The 23,587-nt window shown below is 37.4% G+C and overlaps 1 protein-coding gene across 8 annotated transcripts in view; it reads left to right on the top strand.

Moving 5' to 3' along the window:
- DMD (dystrophin) overlaps window positions 1-23,587 on the top strand; it is a 3,834,938-nt gene that overhangs the window by 2,517,795 nt on the left and 1,293,556 nt on the right. For all 8 annotated transcript variants that reach the window (XM_073550686.1, XM_073550687.1, XM_073550688.1 and 5 more), the window contains one exon: window positions 7,281-7,504. In XM_073550686.1, coding sequence (XP_073406787.1) covers window positions 7,281-7,504 — 224 coding nt within the window. The remainder of the gene's footprint in view (window positions 1-7,280; window positions 7,505-23,587) is intronic.

Raw genomic sequence — 23,587 nt, 5'->3', positions numbered from 1 at the left:
GGGTCAGAATGATCACAAGAACGGTGAGCAAAAATCCCAGAACCACGCGGGGGGACCTAGTGAATGAACTGCAGAGAGCTGGGACCAATGTAACAAGGCCTACCATAAGTAACACACTACGCCACCATGGACTCAGATCCTGCAGTGCCAGACATGTCCCACTGCTTAAGCCTGTACATGTCCGGGCCCGTCTGAAGTTTGCTAGAGAGCATTTGGATGATCCAGAGGAGTTTTGGGAGAATGTCCTATGGTCTGATGAAACCAAACTGGAACTGTTTGGTAGAAACACAACTTGTCGTGTTTGGAGGAAAAAGAATACTGAGTTGCATCCATCAAACACCATACCTACTGTAAAGCATGGTGGTGGAAACATCATGCTTTGGGGCTGTTTCTCTGCAAAGGGGCCAGGACGACTGATCCGGGTACATGAAAGAATGAATGGGGCCATGTATCGTGAGATTTTGAGTGCAAACCTCCTTCCATCAGCAAGGGCATTGAAGATGAAACGTGGCTGGGTCTTTCAACATGACAATGATCCAAAGCACACCGCCAGGGCAACGAAGGAGTGGCTTCGTAAGAAGGATTTCAAGGTCCTGGAGTGGCCTAGCCAGTCTCCAGATCTCAACCCTATAGAAAACCTTTGGAGGGAGTTGAAAGTCCGTGTTGCCAAGCGAAAAGCCAAAAACATCACTGCTCTAGAGGAGATCTGCATGGAGGAATGGGCCAACATACCAACAACAGTGTGTGGCAACCTTGTGAAGACTTACAGAAAACGTTTGACCTCTGTCATTGCCAACAAAGGATATATCACAAAGTATTGGGATGAAATTTTGTTTCTGACCAAATACTTATTTTCCACCATAATATGCAAATAAAATGGAAAAAAAAACAGACAATGTGATTTTCTGGATTTTTTTTTCTCAGTTTGTCTCCCATAGTTGAGGTCTACCTATGATGTAAATTACAGACGCCTCTCATCTTTTTAAGTGGTGGAACTTGCACTATTGCTGACTGACTAAATACTTTTTGCCCCACTGTATGTGAGAGATAGCTATTAGATTGGATTGAGAAAGATTCTATGCAATCGAAACATTGCATTGCCACATTGGCTATTAAAGGTCCTTTTTTATTTTTGCTTATTTAGGAGAGCTGTCTCTTTATTCATTTTTTAGATATTATATAGATAAATATTATATATATATAGATAGATAGATAGATAGATAGATAGATAGATAGATAAATAGATAGATATTAGATAGATATAAATATATTTCAAATATATACGATAGATAGATAGATAGATAGATAGATAGATAGATAGATAGATAGATAGATAGAGAGATAGTCATGGCCGATTGTGTTGGCACCCGTGATATTGTTCCTGAATATGAAGTATTTTTCCCAGAAAATTATTGCAAATGCACATGTTTTGTTATACAAATGTTTATTTACTTTGTGTGCATTGGAAAAACTAAAAAAAAAAAGACAAATTGGGTATAGGACAGACAAAATTGTTGGCACCTTTCCAAAAATGTGGGCAAACAACTTTGCTTCAAGCATGTGATTCTCATTCAAACTCACTTGTGGCCAATATGAAAATAACATCTGAAACCAGATAAAAATGGAGACATTGACTCAATCTTTGCATTATATGTCTGTGTGTCACGCTAAGTATGGAGAACAGAAAGAGGAGAAGAGAACTGTAAATATCATGGAGGTTCAAAGATGTTTGGGGTTGTTTTGCTTCCTCTGGGATTTGGTGCCTTGACTGTGCAAGGCATCATGAAATCTGACGATTACCAAGGGATTTTGGGTTACAATATAGTCCCCCGTGTGAGAAAGGTGGTTTGCGACCCAGGTCATAGGTCTTCCAGCAGGACAATGATCCCAAACATACTTCAGGAAGCACCCAGAAATGGGTGTAAACAAAGTGCTGGAGAGTTCTGAAGTGGCCAGCAATGAGTCCTGGATCTAAATCCCATTAAATACCTATGGAAGGATATTAAAATTGCTGTTGGGAGAAAAAGCACTTCAAATATGAAATACCTGGAGGAGTTTGCAAAAGAAGAGATGAAAGAAGCTTGTTGACGGTTATAGGAAGTGTTTGATTGCAGTTATTTATGCCAAAGCGTGTGCAGCAAAATATTAAATTGAGGGTGCAAACAATTTTGTAGGGCCTATTTTGGGGAGTTATGTCCAAATAGCTTTTTTCTGTTTTTTTTTGTGTTGTTTCAATACACACAAAGGAAACATGTGTATAATAAAACATTTGTATTTGCAATAATTTTCTAGGAGAAATATTCAGTTTCAGGAAAAACTTTTAGGGTGCCAACACTTTCGGCCATAACGATAGATATATAAATAGAATAGATAGATAAATAGAATAGATTTTGATGTTTGGCTCACGACTTGAACATAAGCATTCATTATTAATGAGGTATACATACTCCATCTGGTGAGGACAGTTCAACTAATGATGCCGTATGAGCTAACAGATTGTGGGGATGTGCCGTATATGTTAATAATTTAATTTAAAAGATAAAAAGCAGCACATGTGAGACCCGGACTTTCTAATATCCCATGGAGGTACATGAGAGATTCTGAGCTATACTATTTAATTCCTGATGCTTAGATGGTTTGTTCTCATTTTATAAAGTTGAGCAATCTACTAAAGAAATAGATGTTTAAACGGGTTATCCACAATTTTAACAATCACGGCCTATCCTTAGGACCTTAGCAAATATCATAGATTATTGAGGTCTGACTCTTGACATTCTTGCAAACCAGCTGCTTGAAGAGGTTTTACATTCAGGAGAGCTTTGCAGTATCTTTTGCTCTGCACTGCAAAAAGCTGTACTTAAGTTGTGATGGTGCTTGATATTGCAGCTTTTTTTATTCAATTAAGTGAGATAAAGCCAGCACAGCCAAACTAAGAAGATCAGTATGTGCAATATGAGTAATAAGATCGTGGATAACACTTGGTTCATACTTCAAGTGGTTGCCGCATTTCCCTGAGCACTCTGGCTCCATTGGAACCCCAGTGATCTAACATCGCAGCCCATCCTATGGATAGTTCGCCAGTATTTTACACCTGGAAAAATCCTTTAAAAAAAACTAATTGAGCTGATTGAGCAAATAGAGGTTGTCCTGATTAATGTTGCACTAAAATATAATTATCATGGCATAACAATGGAAAAGATGCTATTTACATCAAGACCCTATTTCCTTATGTAGCTCATTTCAGTGGAAATTCATGAGTGAGCTGTAAAATCTGATCATATATACACTCACTGGCCACTTTATTAGGTACACCATGCTAGTAAGGGGTTGGACCCCCTTTTGCCTTCAGAACTGCCTCAATTCTTCATGGCAGAGATTCAACAAGGTGCTGGAAGCATTCCTCAGAGATTTTGGACCATATTGACATGATGGCATCACACAGTTGGCGCAGATTTGTCGGCTGCACATCCCTGATGCGAATCTCCCGTTCCACCACATCCCAAAGATGCTCTATTGGATTGAGATCTGGTGACTGAGGAGGCCATTTGAGTACAGTAAACTCATTGTCATGTTCAAGAAACCAATCTGAGATGATTCGAGCTTTATGACATGGCGCATTATCCTGCTGAAAGTAGCCATCAGATGTTGGGTACATTGTGGTCATAAAGGGATGGACATGGTCAGCAACAATACTCAGGTAGGCTGTGGCGTTGCAACGATGCTCAATTGGTACCAAGGGGCCCAAAGAGTGCCCAGAAAAAATTCCCCACACCATGACACCACCACCACCAGCCTGAACCGTTGATACAAGGCAGGATGGATCCATGCTTTCATGTTGTTTACGCCAAATTCTGACCCTACCATCCGAATGTCGCAGCAGAAATCGAGACTCATCAGACCAGGCAACGTTTTTCCAATCTTCTACTGTCCAATTTCGATGAGCTTGTGCAAATTGTAGCCTCAGTTTCCTGTTCTTAGCTGAGAGGAGTGGTACCCAGTGTGGTCTTCTGCTGCTGTAGCCCATCTGCCTCAAAGTTCGACGCACTGTGCGTTCAGAGATGCTCTTCTGCCTACCTTGGTTGTAACGGGTGGCAATTTGAGTCACTGTTGCCTTTCTATCAGCTCGAACCAGTCTGCCCATTCTCCTCTGACCTCTGGCATCAACATGGCATTTCCGGCCACAGAACTGCCGCTCACTGGATTTTTTTTCTTTTTCGGACCATTCTCTGTAAACCCTAGAGATGGTTGTGCGTGAAAATCCCAGTAGATCAGCAGTTTCTGAAATTCTCAGACCAGCCCTTCTGGCACCAACAATCATGCCACGTTCAAAGGCACTCAAATCACCTTTCTTCCCCATACTGATGCTCGGTTTGAACTGCAGGAGATTGTCTTGACCATGTCTACATGCCTAAATGCACTGAGTTGCCGCCATGTGATTGGCTGATTAGAAATTAAGTCTTAACACACAGTTGGACAGGTGTACCTAATAAAGTGGCCAGTGAGTGTATATAGGTATATAATTTTATTTCTATAGCGCCAACATATTCTGTTCCACAGCACTTTACATTTCAGTGGATACATGTACAGACAATAAACAGAAAAAAGAAAAAACACATGATTCAACAGAAACCATATATATACAGTATATATATATATATTTATATATAATACATGTATACATAGACATACAAATTTCATCTGTTTTTCTGTCTAAATATTTAGACATTGTGTGTTCTATGAGCTGTAAAAATCCAATAGAATATGTAAATTGTTGATTGTTTTTACCTATTTGGCTATCTCTCCAAACTGCAAGGCCAAAAGTATACATCATAGACGACCTTAAAATATTACCCTGGGGTTAATTACTACTTCAGATTTGCATTTCCATCTTAGAATAGTTGACCCTTTCATAAAGTAAACCTTCGACACTAATTTTGCATGTGTACTATTTTCTCTTTTATTGAAATAGCTCATTAAGGCTATGAGCATTTCAATTTTATTTTGCTAGACAAGTAAATCAATTATAATACTCTATGAATGCCATTAACAGCTCATTTTGTAGTGTTTTAAACTATGATATGAAAATCAGAGTAGTCAGTCTTTAGATTTCATTTGTTCAGTTTAGTTCACTGCTCCTTTCTTGATTAAAAAAAGATTGAAAATTAGTCTTCACCGCTAACCTAATACTTGAAGTACAGAAAAAAAACATATTAAAGCATTTTTATGAATATATCAGGGAAATTCTCTTCTAGGAAATTTACAGGCATGTGTAAAGGGAAATAAGCAGTATTTCCTTTTAAGGGGTTGCCGACTTACAAATATATCTTTAAATGTTTTTAAAATATAACAAATATACAACTTAATTATTTACTTGTAGTAAGAAAAATTCCCAGAGCTCCAGATACCATTGCTGGTCCTAGGTCCCCGCTGTTGAACCTCGATATTGTGTTCAATACAGAGGAGAGCTTCCTGTGTTGGCACCTAACTAATGATGTGTGTGAATTGGGATGGCTGACTTTAATATTTCTTGGCTAAGAAAATCTCCCTTTTTCATCACATATATATAGGGAAAACATCTGGCTTAGTGATTGAAATTAGCCACTAAGCCAGCCTCTTCACTTACAGAACCTATCATCTGCCTACATAACAGACTCTATCCTGTGCTGAAACAAATCAGAATTGACGCTGCCGAGACCTATATCCAGCATAGACATCCTGAGAGCATGTATAATCTTTCTTCCTACAAGTATGTTAGTAAGTTGTAGATGTTTATATTTTAATCACATTTAAAAATGTTTTTGTAAGTGGCTAACCCCTTTAAAATACAGTATGCCAATATTGAAAATCAATTTGTGGCCTGATCCAAGCAAGAAAATTTTAGTTATTAGGGAGGAAAACCTGTAAGAAAATTACATTTTCTGTGGCTTCTCAGTGATCCCATAATTAGTCAATGTTTAGTTTATGTTAGCGCTTAACTACCCCATAGACTGGCTGGTCTGAACATATTCTATCAGTCCAGAGGTTCATATATCCTGCTGTTTTCCTATAAATGTACCAGCATAATACAAACTTCCATTAATAGCTGTCTTTACTTTCTCTATGAAGGGAACAGACACAAGCTGTCATAAAACAGACTACGACCTGATTCATTAAGACTAGCGCTTCGCCCGCCAGCTTTAATGAGAGGCATAAAGGAATAAGATCAGTGGTGTAATCCTTTGTGGACCTCTATGAATCTCACTCGAAATGATACTCCATTTCTAGTATAAAGCATCACTTTCCAAGAATGTCAATGGACGGAGATATCCATGCCCATCCCATCTCCAACTCCGTTTTGGTAGAGCTGCTTGAGACTGGCGTGAAAACACCAAAAGTACAGATTGTACAAAAAATGCTGCCACCATTCAAAGTACTTTATGTTAGCTTTTTGTTGTAAACACTGATTTATCTGTCCTTAAAGACTAACTGTTATTTTATTTTTTATCTCATAAATCTCATAAATCAATAGCACATGTGAAAATAAATAACTTTGTAGTGTTTTTCCTCGGAGAAATCTGCTTCTTTCGCCTCCAGGACTGATCTTTCATTTTCAAAATTCTCAATTCATGTATAAAATCTGTTTTGAATGAAGTCAGAGTTTTCCTATTATTCAGACTGGAGATGGCAGTTGCTGCTGATGAGATTGCATGTAGAGAGTAGAGGAAGATGGAGGAGTTAGAGGTAGATATCCACAATCTTCCTCTCCCCTCCCCTCTTCATAGAATCTTATCAGTAGTAACTGCCATCTCCTGTCTCATTAATGGGAAAAATCTGACTTCATTCAATACAGATTTTAACAGTGAATTGAAAATTTTGAGAATTAATTATCAGTCATAGAGGAGAAATTAGCAAAGTTCTCTAATGAGATATATTGCATACTTTTTTATTTTCATGTGTAATATTAATTTACAAAATTTTTCTTAAAATGGCAGTTACTCTTTATGCGTGCTCTTTAGTTGTGCTCTATGGAAGATGCAGTGCACAGTGTTTAAGGAAGTGACATAATGAAGCTGAAAATCCCATTAATGTCTGAAATCTGGATCAATTGCTTGATAAAAAAAATAAAAGAAGTACTTCAATAATCAGCTAAAAGAATGGTTTTACTAGTTTGCTTAATCAACAGCTAAGGAACAGTTGAAGACTTTTTCTGGACTTCTCTTTGCAATACTACATTTTTAAAAATGACATGAATAAATACATTTTTTGTTTGAGATATAACCAAAGCTAATTTTTTTTTATAGGTCCAGCACCAACAGTTTCGGTGGTAACTCAGACACTTGTAACAACAGGAACAAGTACAGAAATGCCATCTTCACTTCTCCTTGAGGTACCGGCATTAGCCGAATTCAGCAAGACTTGTGCTGAGTTAAAAGACTGGCTTACTCTACTGGACCGTGTAATTAAGGCTCAAATTGTGACAGTGGGAGATGTAGAAGAAATCAATGAGATGATTATTAAGCAAAAGGTAGGAGAAACATTGTTACATATTTGCTTGTTTACCCAATAAATACCCAATATAAGAACTTATAAATGTTTTAAAAAATCAAAAAGATGGTGAAATTACCATGAGGAGGTACAAATACATCACCATCAATGGTCTATCATTTGTGGTAATAATATTTTAAGAGAATTATATTTGAAAAACACCAAAACATAAAACTGGACTTACAATACAAAGTAACTTCAATAAAGGTCAAAATATTCTGGAAAAAATGTTTAAAATATAGCTAAATATTTTAGTATGGCATCTAGGGACTTATTATATGCAGTTTATGAACCTTAACAAGTTTACAGATGCTCAAAACACCACTGAAAGCTTAGTTATTATTTATGTCAATCCATTTTATGTGTGAAGTACCAACCTAAAAATACCATAAAAACTTAAGCATAAACTTCATGCATTTTAGATACTTAATTCCAAATTATCCACAGTACAGATTAATAAATCTCAAAGAAATAACTATAGCAGCCTTGATACTACATGGAATATTGGAATTACAAATACAGACTCCATATCTTTACATATTTCGACAGTGCTGTGGGGTGCGCTTTGCATGCACATTGAGCACAACTGAACAATTCATAAATGTTTTATTGTGTGGGAAAAGCAGCGTGCTTCTTGCAACTTGTCAGAACAATTACCTGAATCAACTGAAGGCAAACTGTAATGTTTTCACAAACCTTCTCATTCTTAGGTTTTTCTAGAAAGTTTTCAAATTTGTTATCTCTTGGATAAATACTCTCTGTGCAAAATATTGTGTGATTTAGCCATTTAAAATAAATAAAAAAATTGTATCTAAAATCTGTATGTTATTTTTAATAATATTTATGAAGAGGATTATTATTATGATTATTGTGGTGATTAATGTTATTATTATTATTGTTATTATTTACACTCACTGGCCACTTTATTAGGTACACCTGTCCAACTGTGTGTTAAGACTTAATTTCTAATCAGCCAATCACATGGCGGCAACTCAGTGCATTTAGGCATGTAAACATGGTCAAGACAATCTCCTGCAGTTCAAACCGAGCATCAGTATGGGGAAGAAAGGTGATTTGAGTGCCTTTGAACGTGGCATGATTGTTGGTGCCAGAAGGGCTGGTCTGAGTATTTCAGAAACTGCTGATCTACTGGGATTTTCACGCACAACCATCTCTAGGGTTTACAGAGAATGGTCCGAAAAAGAAAAAAAATCCAGTGAGTGGCAGTTCTGTGGCCGGAAATGCCTTGTTGATGCCAGAGGTCAGAGGAGAATGGGCAGACTGGTTCGAGCTGATAGAAAGGCAACAGTGACTCAAATTGCCACCCGTTACAACCAAGGTAGGCAGAAGAGCATCTCTGAACGCACAGTGCGTCGAACTTTGAGGCAGATGGGCTACAGCAGCAGAAGACCACACTGGGTACCACTCCTCTCAGCTAAGAATAGGAAACTGAGGCTACAATTTGCACAAGCTCATCGAAATTGGACAGTAGAAGATTGGAAAAACGTTGCCTGGTCTGATGAGTCTCGATTTCTGCTGCGACATTTGGATGGTAGGGTCAGAATTTGGCGTAAACAACATGAAAGCATGGATCCATCCTGCCTTGTATCAACGGTTCAGGCTGGTGGTGGTGGTGTCATGGTGTGGGGAATTTTTTCTTGGCACTCTTTGGGCCCCTTGGTACCAATTGAGCATCGTTGCAATGCCACAGCCTACCTGAGTATTGTTGCTGACCATGTCCATCCCTTTATGACCACAATGTACCCAACATCTGATGGCTACTTTCAGCAGGATAATGCGCCATGTCATAAAGCTCGAATCATCTCAGATTGGTTTCTTGAACATGACAATGAGTTCACTGTACTCAAATGGCCTCCTCAGTCACCAGATCTCAATCCAATAGAGCATCTTTGGGATGTGGTGGAACGGGAGATTCGCATCAGGGATGTGCAGCCGACAAATCTGCGCCAACTGTGTGATGCCATCATGTCAATATGGTCCAAAATCTCTGAGGAATGCTTCCAGCACCTTGTTGAATCTCTGCCACGAAGAATTGAGGCAGTTCTGAAGGCAAAAGGGGGTCCAACCCGTTACTAGCATGGTGTACCTAATAAAGTGGCCAGTGAGTGTATATTTCAAATATTTCTTTAAAGATTAAAATTCTTTCTTTTGTAAATAATATATTCTTATTAATTTTCTAAATTTTTACAGCTATACAATATACAATAATATTGTAAAAGTTTCTACAACACAGACAACCATATAATTGTGCTTAAGAATTATTTTACATTTGGAGTTTTGTATGTTGGTAAGGATTTAACAACTTAGCACTATTTGACATATAGTTCTGTCAATTACATGTCACTTTGTGCTACATGACAGATACAGCAGGTAAAATAAGGACTGAACATGTCACCAATTTTCTAAGTAAATATATTTCTAATGGTGCTATTGATATGAAATTCTCACCAGATGTTGGTAACAACTCATCCAATTCTCATAGGCAAAGAAATCAAACAATAGATGTCCATAATTAAATTATGTGTAAAAATGAGAAATGTCAAAGGAAAAAGTATTGAACACATAAAGAAAGAGAGATCCAAAAAGCCATGGAAAATCATTACAACAGCTGAAATCTATCAGTAATTAGAAAGCAAACCTGACACTTAATAAAAACTAATCAACTGATGACTTATAATAAGGTATTTCATTACCAAGGTGCCACACAAGAAACATCTCATAATACAGTAGGTAAAATCAAAGAGCTGTCTCAATACCTTCACAACCTTATTATTGCAAAGCATACTGATAGCATTTATTATACAAAAATTTCTAAACTACTGAAGGCTCCAGTGAGCACTGTTGGTGCAATATACTGGAAGTGGAAAAAAACAGAATTTCATTATAAACTGACCACGACTACGATTCCTCACAAGATTTTAGATAGAGAAGTAAAAAGAATTATCAGAAGAGTTGTTCAAGAGCCAAGAACCACCAGTGGAGAGCTACAGAAAGACCTGGAATCAGGTCTTTCAATAGCACCTTTAGAAATATATTTATTTAGAAAATTGGTGACTTGTTCAATAATTATTTCACCCGCTGTATATGTATGTTAAGCTGATCGCATCGCCCAGACTTTGTCACTGTGCAATCATTTGCTTGTGCCTGAATTATGTATCCAGCTGGGCTCCTGCTAAAACAGCAAGGATTGGTGATCTCACTGATCCTAGCATATTAACTCCTGACATGTTGCTGTAAATTGTCTTATAGAGCTAGCAATTTAACAATTGATATGCTGCTGTCAGTTGTGAAAGTGGCAAATGAGGTGTTTGATAGAGGGAGATCATTGTCTTTATCATGCCACTTGTACCCTCATACCACAATCATGAAGTGCCGACAGTTTACTATGGGTGCAGCAGCAGGCATTACTTTTGTCTCTGAGCTTGTGACAGTATAGCTAATGCCCTGCACTGCATCGTCTAATTGATTACATATTTGATCAAAAAATCGAATGTTCAAGTCCTCTTTGTAAAAAAAGTTTTAAGTGGTTAAAAACCTAATAATTTCTAGTTCTCCAAAATCTGAGTTTTCCTAATCACAAAAAAGTTTAATCAATAAAAAATAGACTTGCTTTAAAACTTACACAAATTTGTTATTACCGCTTCCATAATGATGCATACTATAACATTATATCACTATTAATTCCACACAGTAAAAACCGCAAAGAAATTTAGAAAAAAACAATGCCAGAACAATGCCATGTTTGTGTTCATCCTGCTCAAAAAAATAAAACAAAAATTGATCACAAAGTTGTGCTTTACCAAAAATGGTACCAATAAAAGCTGCAAAGCAAAAATTTAAAAGTTAAGACATTAAAACATAGTGCAAAAAATAAATATTTTCATTATAAACTGATTTTCATAGGTAAAAGTAGTAAAAGGCAAAAATATTGTGGAACTTGGTTATCACGTTAATCATAGTAAGCTATACTATGAATCTATGCTATTATTTATCAAACATGGTGAATGCCATAAGAATAAATATAAGAAAAAAAACAGAATTGATAATTTGTGCTCATCCAATCTCACAAAAAATGAAGCAATATTAATTAAATATACAAAAAATGAAGCAATATTAATTAAATATTCATGAAAATAAATGAAAAATACAATGTGTCCCAGAGAAAAGACCTTACACAACTTTGCCTATGGAAAAATAAAAAAGTTGGCTCTCGATATACATCAAAGCACCTAAAAATTGTGTATTTGTGTTTAAGTACTATTATATAAAACAAATCACATACATTGGGCATTGTCATTACTGTATTTGCCTGTGGAATAAAATTAACATGTTTATTAGGGCAGAAGCAGACTGCCATATAACTCGTGCGAGGAATGCGTCCTAAACCTCATACACAGGTCAGGGGAGGTGCCAGGCCAGTCCGTGCTGGCAATGCAATCATCGCACGAGTTATACGGTCTGGCTCCACCCTTAAATAGGAAACAGTGTGTAATACCTCGCTAAAAAAACAGCATTTTTTTAATTCTTTTGCATATATCACCTTCCAGGATGTGTAATAAAAAGTTAAAGCATTATCAAAAAGTTGTATATGCCAAAATAGTACTACTGAAAATTACCCCAAAATTGCTGTTTTTTTCTATCTCTTCTCATAAGGAGATAATTAAAGTTAGGTCACAAGTTATATGTACCTGAATATGTTACCACTGACAAATATATCTAACTGTTCAAAAAAGAAGCCCTCACACAGCTATATCAGTGAAAAATAAAAATATTATGGCTCCTGGAATGTGACTGTAAAAAAATGAAAAAAATAAAAAGTTTTCGCCTTAAGGCACAAAATGGGCAAGTCTTTATGGGGTTAAAGTATAGATGTAGGTTTAAAGAATCTAAATATACAGTACATATCAGCAATCTCATTATACAGCTGCAAAGCCACAGGGAATTTAGAGTATTTGCCTTACAAATTTTAACAATGCATGCATTTATTCTGGCTGAGGTACAAGATATACAGGCTATCATAAAGCAGCCTGGGGCAGATTTACTAATCCTGTCCTATATTTAAACAGTGCAAACCTAAACTAGACACTCTGAAAATGCGGCAAAGTTATCAAAGTGGCAGGAGAGTAAATTGCATCCTTGGACACATTTGCCTAGCTTTGCACAATCTCATGTCTTACTTTGTGCGACTTTTGTGTACCCAAATTTTTGCACATTTTAAGCCATGCCCCATTTTGCAGCAAGGCTCCTCCCTTCTGCATAATTAGGACCCGTAGACATTCCTTTTCAGAGCTGTAGGTATGACACTAATGTGAGTCGAGTATTTGACAGAGCTTGTGTGTTTTGATCTTAAAACAAAATAATTAAGAATTACAGATTAATCAAAGGTTATCTTGACTCAAATTGCACATCACTAGGATATCACTGCACAAAAATAGTATTTTGATGCCAAACAACATCAGTCAATGACTTGTGCTTTGCTGAATTATCTTATTCCTTTGAGCTGCTATAACCTTCTGTGAGACTTTATCAAGGTAGCATGAGGAGAGTCATGATAACCTTTTCAACACATGTAACAAAAATTATCATTAGGCTTTAAGCCTTATACAAACACAGCAAATCAATAACATTGACCTTATAAATATGATATTTGCATACATATTAGTTTTAACATTGCAGAAATTAAAGCAAAACTAAAACCACTAAAAAAATTTAAAAAATACTTGTAGATGCACAAATAAACACCTTAGTAGAAAATGAAGACATATTTATCTCATCATGAAGAAAGACACTGAAAGTAAATAGGTCTATAAAAATAAAAAAATAAGCAAGCAATCGGACATGAATAGATTAAACAGCAATCCAATTGTCTAATTAATAAACTCTCACTATTCCAAATGAGTTCTTGTGCTTTCCATATGATGTAGCTAAAATCATTCCATTTGTTGCACTTTCTGAAACACTCAAGCAAAATGTATGAAATATCAAGTATTGCAAATAAATCTTAGGAAATGTGACAATTGACATTTACGCTTCAATAATATTTTTGATTTTAACATCTGCATTTTATTGTTTCAACCAGAAATAATAATTAATATACATGTACATACTGTATATATATATTGTGATGCAGTGACCCCTGTTACAGCTAGGGGGCACTGTTTGCTTCCCCCAGGATACGCACGGAGGCATATTAAGGTTATGAAAATGCATTGCGGTCACAGGCGTAGCTGGGATTGCAATGGTGAAGCAGTGACCGATGTCACATGTAGGGGTCGCTGTGTAGTCTCCCCAGGATATGCACAGAGGTGTATGAAGGCCATAGGTGTGCATGGCAGTGACAGGTGTTGCTGTGACTGCAATGCAGACTGTTAATAAAAGTAAGTGTTAGTCTTGGACATGTTAGTGTCCAAGACAGAGGTAGGGAAAGCCTGCTCTGGATGTTGTGTATGAAACAGATTGCAGTATGATAGTAGTTTGTGCAGTCTGTTACATTCCAAACCCAGGTTTTCCATGTGGCTGAAAGCCACAGGTTTCTGTGGTAAAAGCCCTGCAGGAAAGAGTTAGAGAGACCTGAGGAGTTCTGAGTGAGTCTCAGGTGTGTCAGGGCCAGAGTGAGTTGGTGCTTGTTGCTGTGCAGAGCAGTTGGTGTGCAGAGCACAGGACAGAGCGGAGCCAATAGGCCTGGCACTGACAGTGTACACAGTGATGCAAGTCGTCCATGGTAACTGGTCTGGGATGTGGACAGTCCTGTGCCTGGAGGTGAACTGGAGGTGGATGTCCTGTGCCCAAAAGAAGACTGGTGTGTAACGATTGCAAAACAGGTGGATATGGTGCCTGGCTGTGATCCTCAGGATATCCTGGACTGTGTATGGCTGTGAGTAGAGACTGTGATACATACGGTGCAGGACACCCATGGGAACCAGTCAAAGGAGGACTAGCATGTGTAGTGACTGCAATCTAAAGGATTCTGTGTACTATGGAGTGCTATGAACTGGTGTGAACTGAACACTGATAATATGCACTGAAGTTATATGCACTGAAGTTATATGCAATTGTGTGAATTTGGACTTTTATGTGTGAAGACAACACATTAAAAAGACTTTTGTGTTTGAATTTTGTGGGTCATTGCCTCTTCACTGTGTACAGTGCTACCGCTGCCTTACAATATATAGTATATATATTTATTTTTTACTTTTAGCCTCTGCCCTTTTGTGTACCATGACTAACAATCTTTGCATTGAATTCACTGTGCCTTTTCCATGCCAGCATATTTCTGCTCTCCCTCATTTAGAAGCTGAACTCTGTTGCCTCAATTCATCAAGAACGGCAATCTTCCTGCTGGTCTTGATGGCAGGGTGTGCTGGAATCAGATGCTCTATGATCACGAAGAGTCACACACCTCTTAATGAAACAGGACTATAAGAAAATTGACAAGTCCCTGCTGTAGTATGTTTGGTGGCATAAGAAACAAGTGACGGTCTCCACCTTTCCCATCTACCCTCACTTTCCCGGAGCTGAATGAAAATGGTACAAGAATGCCAAAAGCTCGCAAATTCATAATCTGGTGTAAAAACTTTGATTAATTGACCCTATGTATGTTTTCATCAGGGCCAAAAATGCACAGTTTATACATATTTTTTTTACTAAAACAAAAACAAAAATGAGCTTGAATATGAGCTGATATGCGTGTAAAGTATAAGAGCAGGTTCACACTATGACCACAGACAAAAAAAAATTTCGTATTTACCCTACCTCAAGTAACAAAGTAAATAGTAATAAGACATGTTAATAACGTAGGGAACTTAGTTAACACTATTTTGATCAAAGAATCGTAAGAGCCATACCACCATGACAAGGTGTACCCATCAGGACAGTACTGAGCAGACAAGTATTAAAACCTTACCATGTGTTACACAATGTCAGTGTGAATAAAGGCAGAGCAGGACAGTCCCAGACTGAGACACACATCCATGGGAAGCTATACAAATGGTGTAGTTAGCTTAGAATGGGGGACAATGCCCCCTGTTCATACAAAGTACAAGAGATTACAGAAAAAACAACAAAATTGAGCTGGACTATAAACTGGAATTTGTGCTAAGTATAAGAGCATGTTCACACTGTGGCAATTTCACAGACAAAACCCAAGAAAAAATCTCATTAAGCATATACCCTACAGCAAGTAAATAAATAAGTAATAGTACATGTAAATAGCATAAGGTACTTAGTTAACACTATGTTGATCAAAAAAGCATAAAAGGTATTCCATTATGACAATTTGTACCCATCCGGACTGTGATAATCTGTCTGACCTGATATATTTTATGTAGAGCTTGAAAGACAATAGATGCCCCCAGACCATATTCTCCTCTAGGATCACTGATTTTGGTGATTCTACAGCCAAGCTATACGGACTGTAATATGCTGCTCAAATGAAACATAGTTCCTGTTGGTGGACAAAAGCCTGAAGGTTCACTTGAAGTTACATTTATACTTGTTTATTATGTGATATATGTATTTATTCAATAATAATAATGTTTACAATATTTACAGATCTTACAATTCTTTTCAACTAATTGAATACTTAGCTGGGGGAAACCTGTCACCTGTTTCATGCTGCCCGAGAGCAGCATCCAGCTATATTTTTCTTTAAAGTTCCGGCCTCTACCTATGGGAGAGATCTGTCAATCATTTGCATTTGTGCTAGGACAAGCCAGGACAGAGCTGGTTAGTCTCATTTCTGGCTACGGCCCATGGCTGGACATTTAAACCATATTTTCACTGAAATGCCAAAATGTTTCCTAGAAAAATATGCCTGGATGCTAGTGCGGTTTAAGCAGCATGAATCAGTTGACAAATTCCCTTTATACTAGTCCTGAGTGCTAATCAGTACATACTACAGCAGAAATTCTAGGCTGTTATTTCACATTTTGGATTAATCATTGTTAATCTGAAATGCGCAGGTGACTGATATGCGTTTTGTTTACCCATGTGTTGCTAGGGTATAGGTTGAACCCGAAGGACTTTAATCTACCTGCAACCTTAAAAATTAGTATGAAATTATGATTAGCAATTTGGAACAGTAGCATTTGAAAAGGATAGCTAGGAAATTACGGAAATACTTTCTAATATTACAGGTTAGATATATAACATGTCATATAGATCAACTCATGCAAATTTCATGTTCTAGTGGCCACATTCTCCCCCAAGTATGACCTTGCAACTTAAATTGCACCAGCTTCTCCAATCCAAAGCCGAACAAGTATTCAAATATCATGTAGACAGTCTAGAATGCCTGGCAATGTTCTGGATTTTCATATTGATAATTGACCAAAGGACCATTGCTATCAAAATTTTCTGCTTTAATGTCAGTATTAGTACATTAGTAAAAAAATGGTGGTGGAATATGGTGGAGATAGACAGTTGCATCTCTGAAGGCATTGCTGTAAGTGTATTTATTTGATTTGATTATTTAATGATGATTATTCATTGTGTGGTTGACACAATGGTAAAGGCTATTCTATGCTGATATTTTATCAGTTTGGGTTCCACTACTCTGCATGCAGTCTTATTGACAATAGGCTCTCTGTCCTTTGTGTTTGGATGACTTGCAGTAAGCGCTATAATTTATAATAATTTGCGAGTCATCAGAACTACTTGGTTTAACAGCACATACAAAATATCATATTGAGATCAAAGATAATTTTGGAGCAGTGAGACTGGGAGTACATGTCTGAAATGTAAGTCTGTGATAGCACTAGTGATCGGTGAACCTGTGGATTTTCAGATCTTGTGGGATCGGCTGAACATTTAAATAAAAGTTTGGTTTGGGTACCAGAACAGTACCCAAACTCCAATCCGAATCTGGATTACAAAATAAAAAAACACCTCTAGATGAGCGACATGATATTTACAGGGGGCACAAGGAGTATTTGCACTTGTAGGAAAGTCCTAGGGAAAGTTCCTGGATTTTGAAACAAAAATATATAATAGCGTGGGAACCGCAGCACTGTGACCTTGCGGTAAGTTAGTTACTGCCTATCAGTACTGCTGGTGTTTCTCACGCTGCCACATAGATGAGGTATTTGGTACAGACTCCAAACTTAACTGTTCGGGTTCACCCATCATTAAACAGCACGCAACTGTTATTGTTGCTATCACATGTAAGTTATCTGTCCTCCCCTATCATTATGTTGGCATGCACACTAGCATTGGTAAGTTTTGTTTTTAATACCTATCTTTTGACACCAAAAATGAAAAAGGAATTCATCTCAGAGAAGAAGCAATGCATTTACAGAAAAAGTTTTTGGCTACATTTTTCTTCTATTCAATATTGAATTAAAGAGGTATCCCCATCTTCAAGATCATTTCCCAATATGTAGTAGGTATAATAATAATATCTGCAAATACCTCCTATTAGAAATGTAGTATAGGTCTTCTGATTTGCTAAGTCATATGTAGGGCATTGCAGTAGCTTAGATATCTATGGTTACCACCACTATCAGCTACCAAACAGTTCCTATATCAGTGGTCATAACCATGGATACCTAATCTACTGCAATGCCCAGCACATGGGGAAAGCAGCATAATGAAGAACTATACTACTTTTCTAACTGAAGCTATTAGCTAATATTATTATTTCACCTACTACATATTGGCTAGGATCTTGGAAATGGGTATACCCCTTTAACTTCTCATTTTTATTAACTAAAGGAGTTTTCACCTCATCAAAAATGATATTATATCAGCAGCATAAGTTATGTGTAGGGGTTTAACTTATCAGTGCTCCCAACAATCCTGAGAGTAAGCTTTCATATCCCTAGTTGAAAATGGAATCTAACGTGGTTCTCTGTAGAATCCACGTTCTTTTTCAGTAATTAGCCAAGTATGTGTAATAAGTACTTATACTTTATGGGATTAATTCTCATGCACAAATAAGGTCATAAGAATGTATATTAATGAATAGCAAATTACCTATTAAAATGACATGACACTTTAAATTAGAATTTGTAAATGTAGCCTCAGATTATGTGGTCCTGAAGAAAATGCTGTAAAACTCTTTATGTTGATCATTCATTTTAAGAGTGTCACTTTAATGGACGTGAACTAGATTTGGACTAGGAATAGCAAGGAATCCCATTTTCTTATCAGTTATTTACTGTTATTACCACCGCTACTGTATTTTATCAGTAATAATTCCAGACATATACTGTATTTACTTGAATAGGTTATCCTTATAGATTTACTGTTTAAATATTTGACGGTAAAGTGTTCATTGAGAAGGACATCATATAGCAACAGTCTATTATGTATTTTATGTTGAGCGAATGTCTATGGAGAGAAAAATCATTTAGTAGCATAAATGTATTCCACTGCCACTTTCCTGGGCATTCCCGTCTTGGGGCCATCCATCTAGTGAAGCAGCAAAAGAATATAGAGAGATGTAAAGGCAAGTTCAGGAGCTTCATTAGTGGGAAATACACAAGTAATCTTATCTCATTTCCAAGTGTTTACTTTTACCTCTGCCAAAGAAAGATCAAAAGACTTGAGATTGGGTTCATTACATCATAATCTTATGATCTCTAACTCTGCAATGTTATAAACTTAAAGTTTAGGTGTAGCGGTTCATTAACCTCAGCATAAGAGTTTTTTGAGCTCTAACATTGAATAGGAAAATAAAGAAGTGCTATTATGATTTTAAGTTATATGACTGAATAGAATGATATGTTTCATACACTTCATTCAAAATGCATATACCACTTTTCATTACTCAACAGAGTCCAAGTAGGTCACGTTTTACATGCAGATTGTAATGCTTCTACTATTAGGCTTGTGAAAAATATTATCAAAGTTTATATATGCGTCACTCATTTAACAAAGCAGTAAATGTGTTCCAAGTTATAAAATAAATGAAACTGCAGTGGAACTGTGCCATGTATTAGGGTGCTTGAAGATAGTGCTTGAAGATTTACACAATGATAGGATGGTTAAATACCTAGTTCAAAGGTGATGCTTTGTAATTTTATTATTTTGATGCATTTAATTGAATTTGCAAGAACAAGCAGTGCAAAGCACAAACTTTACATATTCAACTTTTGGCAATTTTCATATTTGGCTTTGTTTTTCTCTTCCCCTTTTTTAAAGAGCAATTTTTGTGTTTGCTCTTTTCTCTTATTCACTCCCCTTCTTCCAAGAGTCATTCATAACTTTTTATTTTTGTCAAAATTGCCATATGTGGACTTATTTTTTTTGTAAGACAAGTTGTTCTTTTAAATGACACCATTGATTTTACCATGTAGCACTGTGTAAAATAGGAAAACAAATCCAAGTGCAGAAAAATTGGGAAAAAAACATTGTTACACAATTTTTTTGCTGCATTTATTCTGAAAAAATTGCCCTGGCAAATGACTCTCCAAGTAAAAAAAGAAATAACAGTGATACAAAACTTACATAGGGATCAAGAGAGATATCAAGCATGGAATGCCAAGGCGAGGAGAGTTTTAAACCTTGCAATGCTCCTCTGTGAAATTAAATATGGTGGCATTCTAGTGCCATCTATTGGAAGCAGCAAATCTAAAAGTCAATATCAACCCTGTAAAGAGCCTTGCTACATGACAAACTATAATCTCAATTTGCACACACTTTGCTTTGGGGTACTGCCCCTTGTCAGTGCAAAATGTGAGATTACCTCAGGGGTAGCGTTTCTCCTTGTGGAGAGTGACATGTCAAGCCTGGCTTGCCAAGGTGAGGAGACTTTTAAGCCTTGCAATACTCCTTCTCTCACCCAGCCAAACCAGATCTCATATTTTGCATTGACCGGTTCCCTATAACCCCTTAACAACTGCTGATACGTCTTTTAACGGTGGCAGTTAAGGGGTCATATTCCCCAGTTCTACTTTTTAAAGGCGCTGAGAAATAAGTCAGATTTTACTGTCGCAAAATAAGTTTGATTTCCCATTCATTTTTCTCTCCTTTGATATGATCTAGCATATCAGAGGAGAGAGAAATGGGGTCCTCCGAGCCCTTCCAGGTACCTCTACCATCCTCTGTCCCCCAGCCCTTGGCATTTTCTTCCTGGAAAAAAGTGGTGGGCACAGTTGCCGTGCATCTGCCGAGATCTGGATGGTACCCGGCAACAATAAAAGATTTTTCCTATTGGTTCATTTTGATCACTGTGATAGACCCTATCACAGTGGTCAAAATAAAAAAATATTAAATCAAACCCCCTTTGTCACTGCCTTTGTTAGATAAAAGTAATATAATAAAAAATGTATTTTTTTCCATTCTTTGCAGTTAGGGTTAGGATTGGGGCTAGGATTAGGGTTGGGGTTAGAGCTAGGGTTAGAGTTGGGCTAGGGTTAGGGTTGGGGCTAGGGTTAGGATAGGGGCTTTGGTTAGGGTTGTGGCTAGTGTTAGGGTTGGGCTAGGGTTAGGGATGGGGCTAGGGTTAGAGTTGGGGCTAGGGTTAGGGTTGTGTTGGCGTTTGTGTTGGGGATATGGTTGTGGTATTGGGGTTACGGTTGTGTTGGAGTTATGTTTGAGGTTAGGGTGGTGTTGGGGTTGGGGTTAGGGTTGTAGTTAGGGTTATGGTTGTGGTTAGTGTTGTGATTAGGGTTAGGGGTAGGGCTGTGTTAGGGTTGGAGTTAGAATTGGGTGGTTTCCATTGTTTAGGTACATCAAGGGGTCTCCAAACGTGACATGGTGCCCACCATTGATTCCAGCCAATTTTGCTTTCAAAAAGTCAAACGGTGCTCCCTCTCTTCTTAGCCCTGCCAAGAAAAGTGGCTTTTTCATCCATACAGAGTATTGTGTACTCTTTGGAAATTGCACAACAAATTTTGTGGTCCATTTTCTACCATTATCTTTGTGAAAATAAAAAAGTTTGGGTCTAAATTTAATTTTTTGAGAAAAAAGTAAAATGCTCATTTTTTCCTTCGACATTGCTTTAGTTCTTGAGAAGCACTTGAAGGGTCAATAAACTCCTTGAATGTGGTTTTGAGCACCTTGAGGGGTGCAGTTTTTAGAATGGTGTAACTTTTGGGTATTTTCTGTCATATTGACCCCTCAAACTCACTTCACATGGGAGATGGTCCTTAAGAAATGGTTTTGTAAATTTTGTTTGGAAAATGAGAAATCGCTGGTCAACTTTTAACTCTTAAAACTTCCTAACCAAAAAAATTATGTTTCCAAAATTGTGCTGATGTAAAGTTGGCCTATGCAAAATTTAATTTATTAACAATTTTGTGTGACACAACTCTCTGATTTAAGGGCACAAAAATTAAAAGTTTGAATATTACTAAATTTTCCAAATTTTTGCCAAATTTCTGTTTTTTTCATAAATAAGCGCAAGTTATATTGAAGAAATGTTACCACTAACCACTAAAAAAATCTCAGAATCAGTGAAATCCATTGGAGTATTCCAGAGCTTTAACCTCATAAATTGAAAGTGGTCAAAATTGTAAAAATTGGCTTGGTCATTAAGGTCAAAATTGGCTGGTTCACTAAGGGGTTAAAGACAGATGATGGCTGTATAACACAGCTATTTTCTACTGGAAAGGATACAAGCGCAGTGTTAGGCACTGGATTCCTGGCACAGCAGGAATCCAGAGCCTTGCATCCAGCAGTCTCCCATTCTCCACTGACCGCTCAGGAGCCTGCACAGCAATCTCAGCATCCCAGACCCTCTGCTCAGACCAGCTCTGTAGGACTGGTTGTTGCTGCCACCTCTGGGTCAGCAACAGCAACGCAGACTGTCCTGCAGCAAGCCACTCCAGAGGTTAAGTCCTCTGCGCTACTGGGCATGTTCACGAGATGATCTCTCATTGGAGATCGGTAGTCACGTGCTCAGGTCCTTCTCCGGATCTGATTGGTCCATCTCAGAGATCTGGAAGGTCCCGGAAGTGCACGGCTATAAAAGGTCTGCATGGCCGCTCGGCCATGCGCTAGTATAGACTCTAGTAGTGAAAAAAGAGAGAAAGGAATAGGCCATAAACAGGGGATCATCTGAGGCAGGAATTGGTGTAAAATTGATTAAGCTTTATTTGACACAAAATAAAACCCAGCACAAACCATTAAAAACATTCAAATTTGTCACACATGTGACATACAAATTCCAGAAAGGCTCATAATAGAACCCACCACCTGTAACCAGATACTCCACAATATATAGTTTTACAAAAAAGCCCTGAATGAATATAAACAGCATACCATGATGTATCAAATATAAACCATCTCCTGATACATTCAGTGGCTATACAAGAAATACAACATTGGTTCCCACCTGATTCGTATGTGCATTAAATGTGGGTTTTAAAAACCTGAGATAGCACCATTTGAATAGACCATTAGGGGTCACTTCAAACAGGGAACACATAAATTATAACAATAGGAATAATTAGATAGAAACATGTTACCAGAAGCAGCTTGCCCATATAAGAGGTATATAAATATACAAAGTCAAAGGCTCAAATAGCCAACCCACAAAATATAATGGATGTGGTCCCAAAATCACACTCTGGACCCTATAAACACCCCATAAGGCTGAGCAATACAGAGCATATAATGATAAATAATAAGGGCTATTATATCATTATGTGCTCTGTGTTGAATTTTGGGCTTAGTCCTGTGACCACATACCGTGCGTGCACTCCGCTGAGTCCTGTGAGGTCAACAGGCTCGGCATTTATGTTCATGCCTTAGGCGACTCTGTGAATCAACAGAGTACATCTGGTGACGTATAACCCGCATGTGCTATACCGCCATATAGCGTGTCTGCCATTATATAGCAGCGGTTTTAACACCTACTGCACAGTGGACCCCAGGCGGCGAACGCACTTTCTATTATTTAATATTTAGTGTGTTCCACCATCCCTAACACTCAGTTTCTGAGCAGTCATCAAAGAAGTGGACCCAACATTGAATGCACCTGTATGTATAATGTCGAGAATAGGTTAAAATGCCATTTACAGTAAATTCCCCAATAACTAAATCTTTTTTTCTATATTCATGAATTAGGGACTTAGTGTGCAGTACAATTTCGTTTTTG

This window comes from Dendrobates tinctorius, unplaced genomic scaffold, assembly GCF_039654945.1.
Source record: "Dendrobates tinctorius isolate UK_male_01 unplaced genomic scaffold, ASM3965494v1 ptg000166l, whole genome shotgun sequence".
Lineage (NCBI taxonomy): Eukaryota > Metazoa > Chordata > Amphibia > Anura > Dendrobatidae > Dendrobates > Dendrobates tinctorius.
The sequence above is the reverse complement of the archived record's forward strand: the minus strand, read 5'-3'. Positions and strand labels throughout refer to the sequence as shown.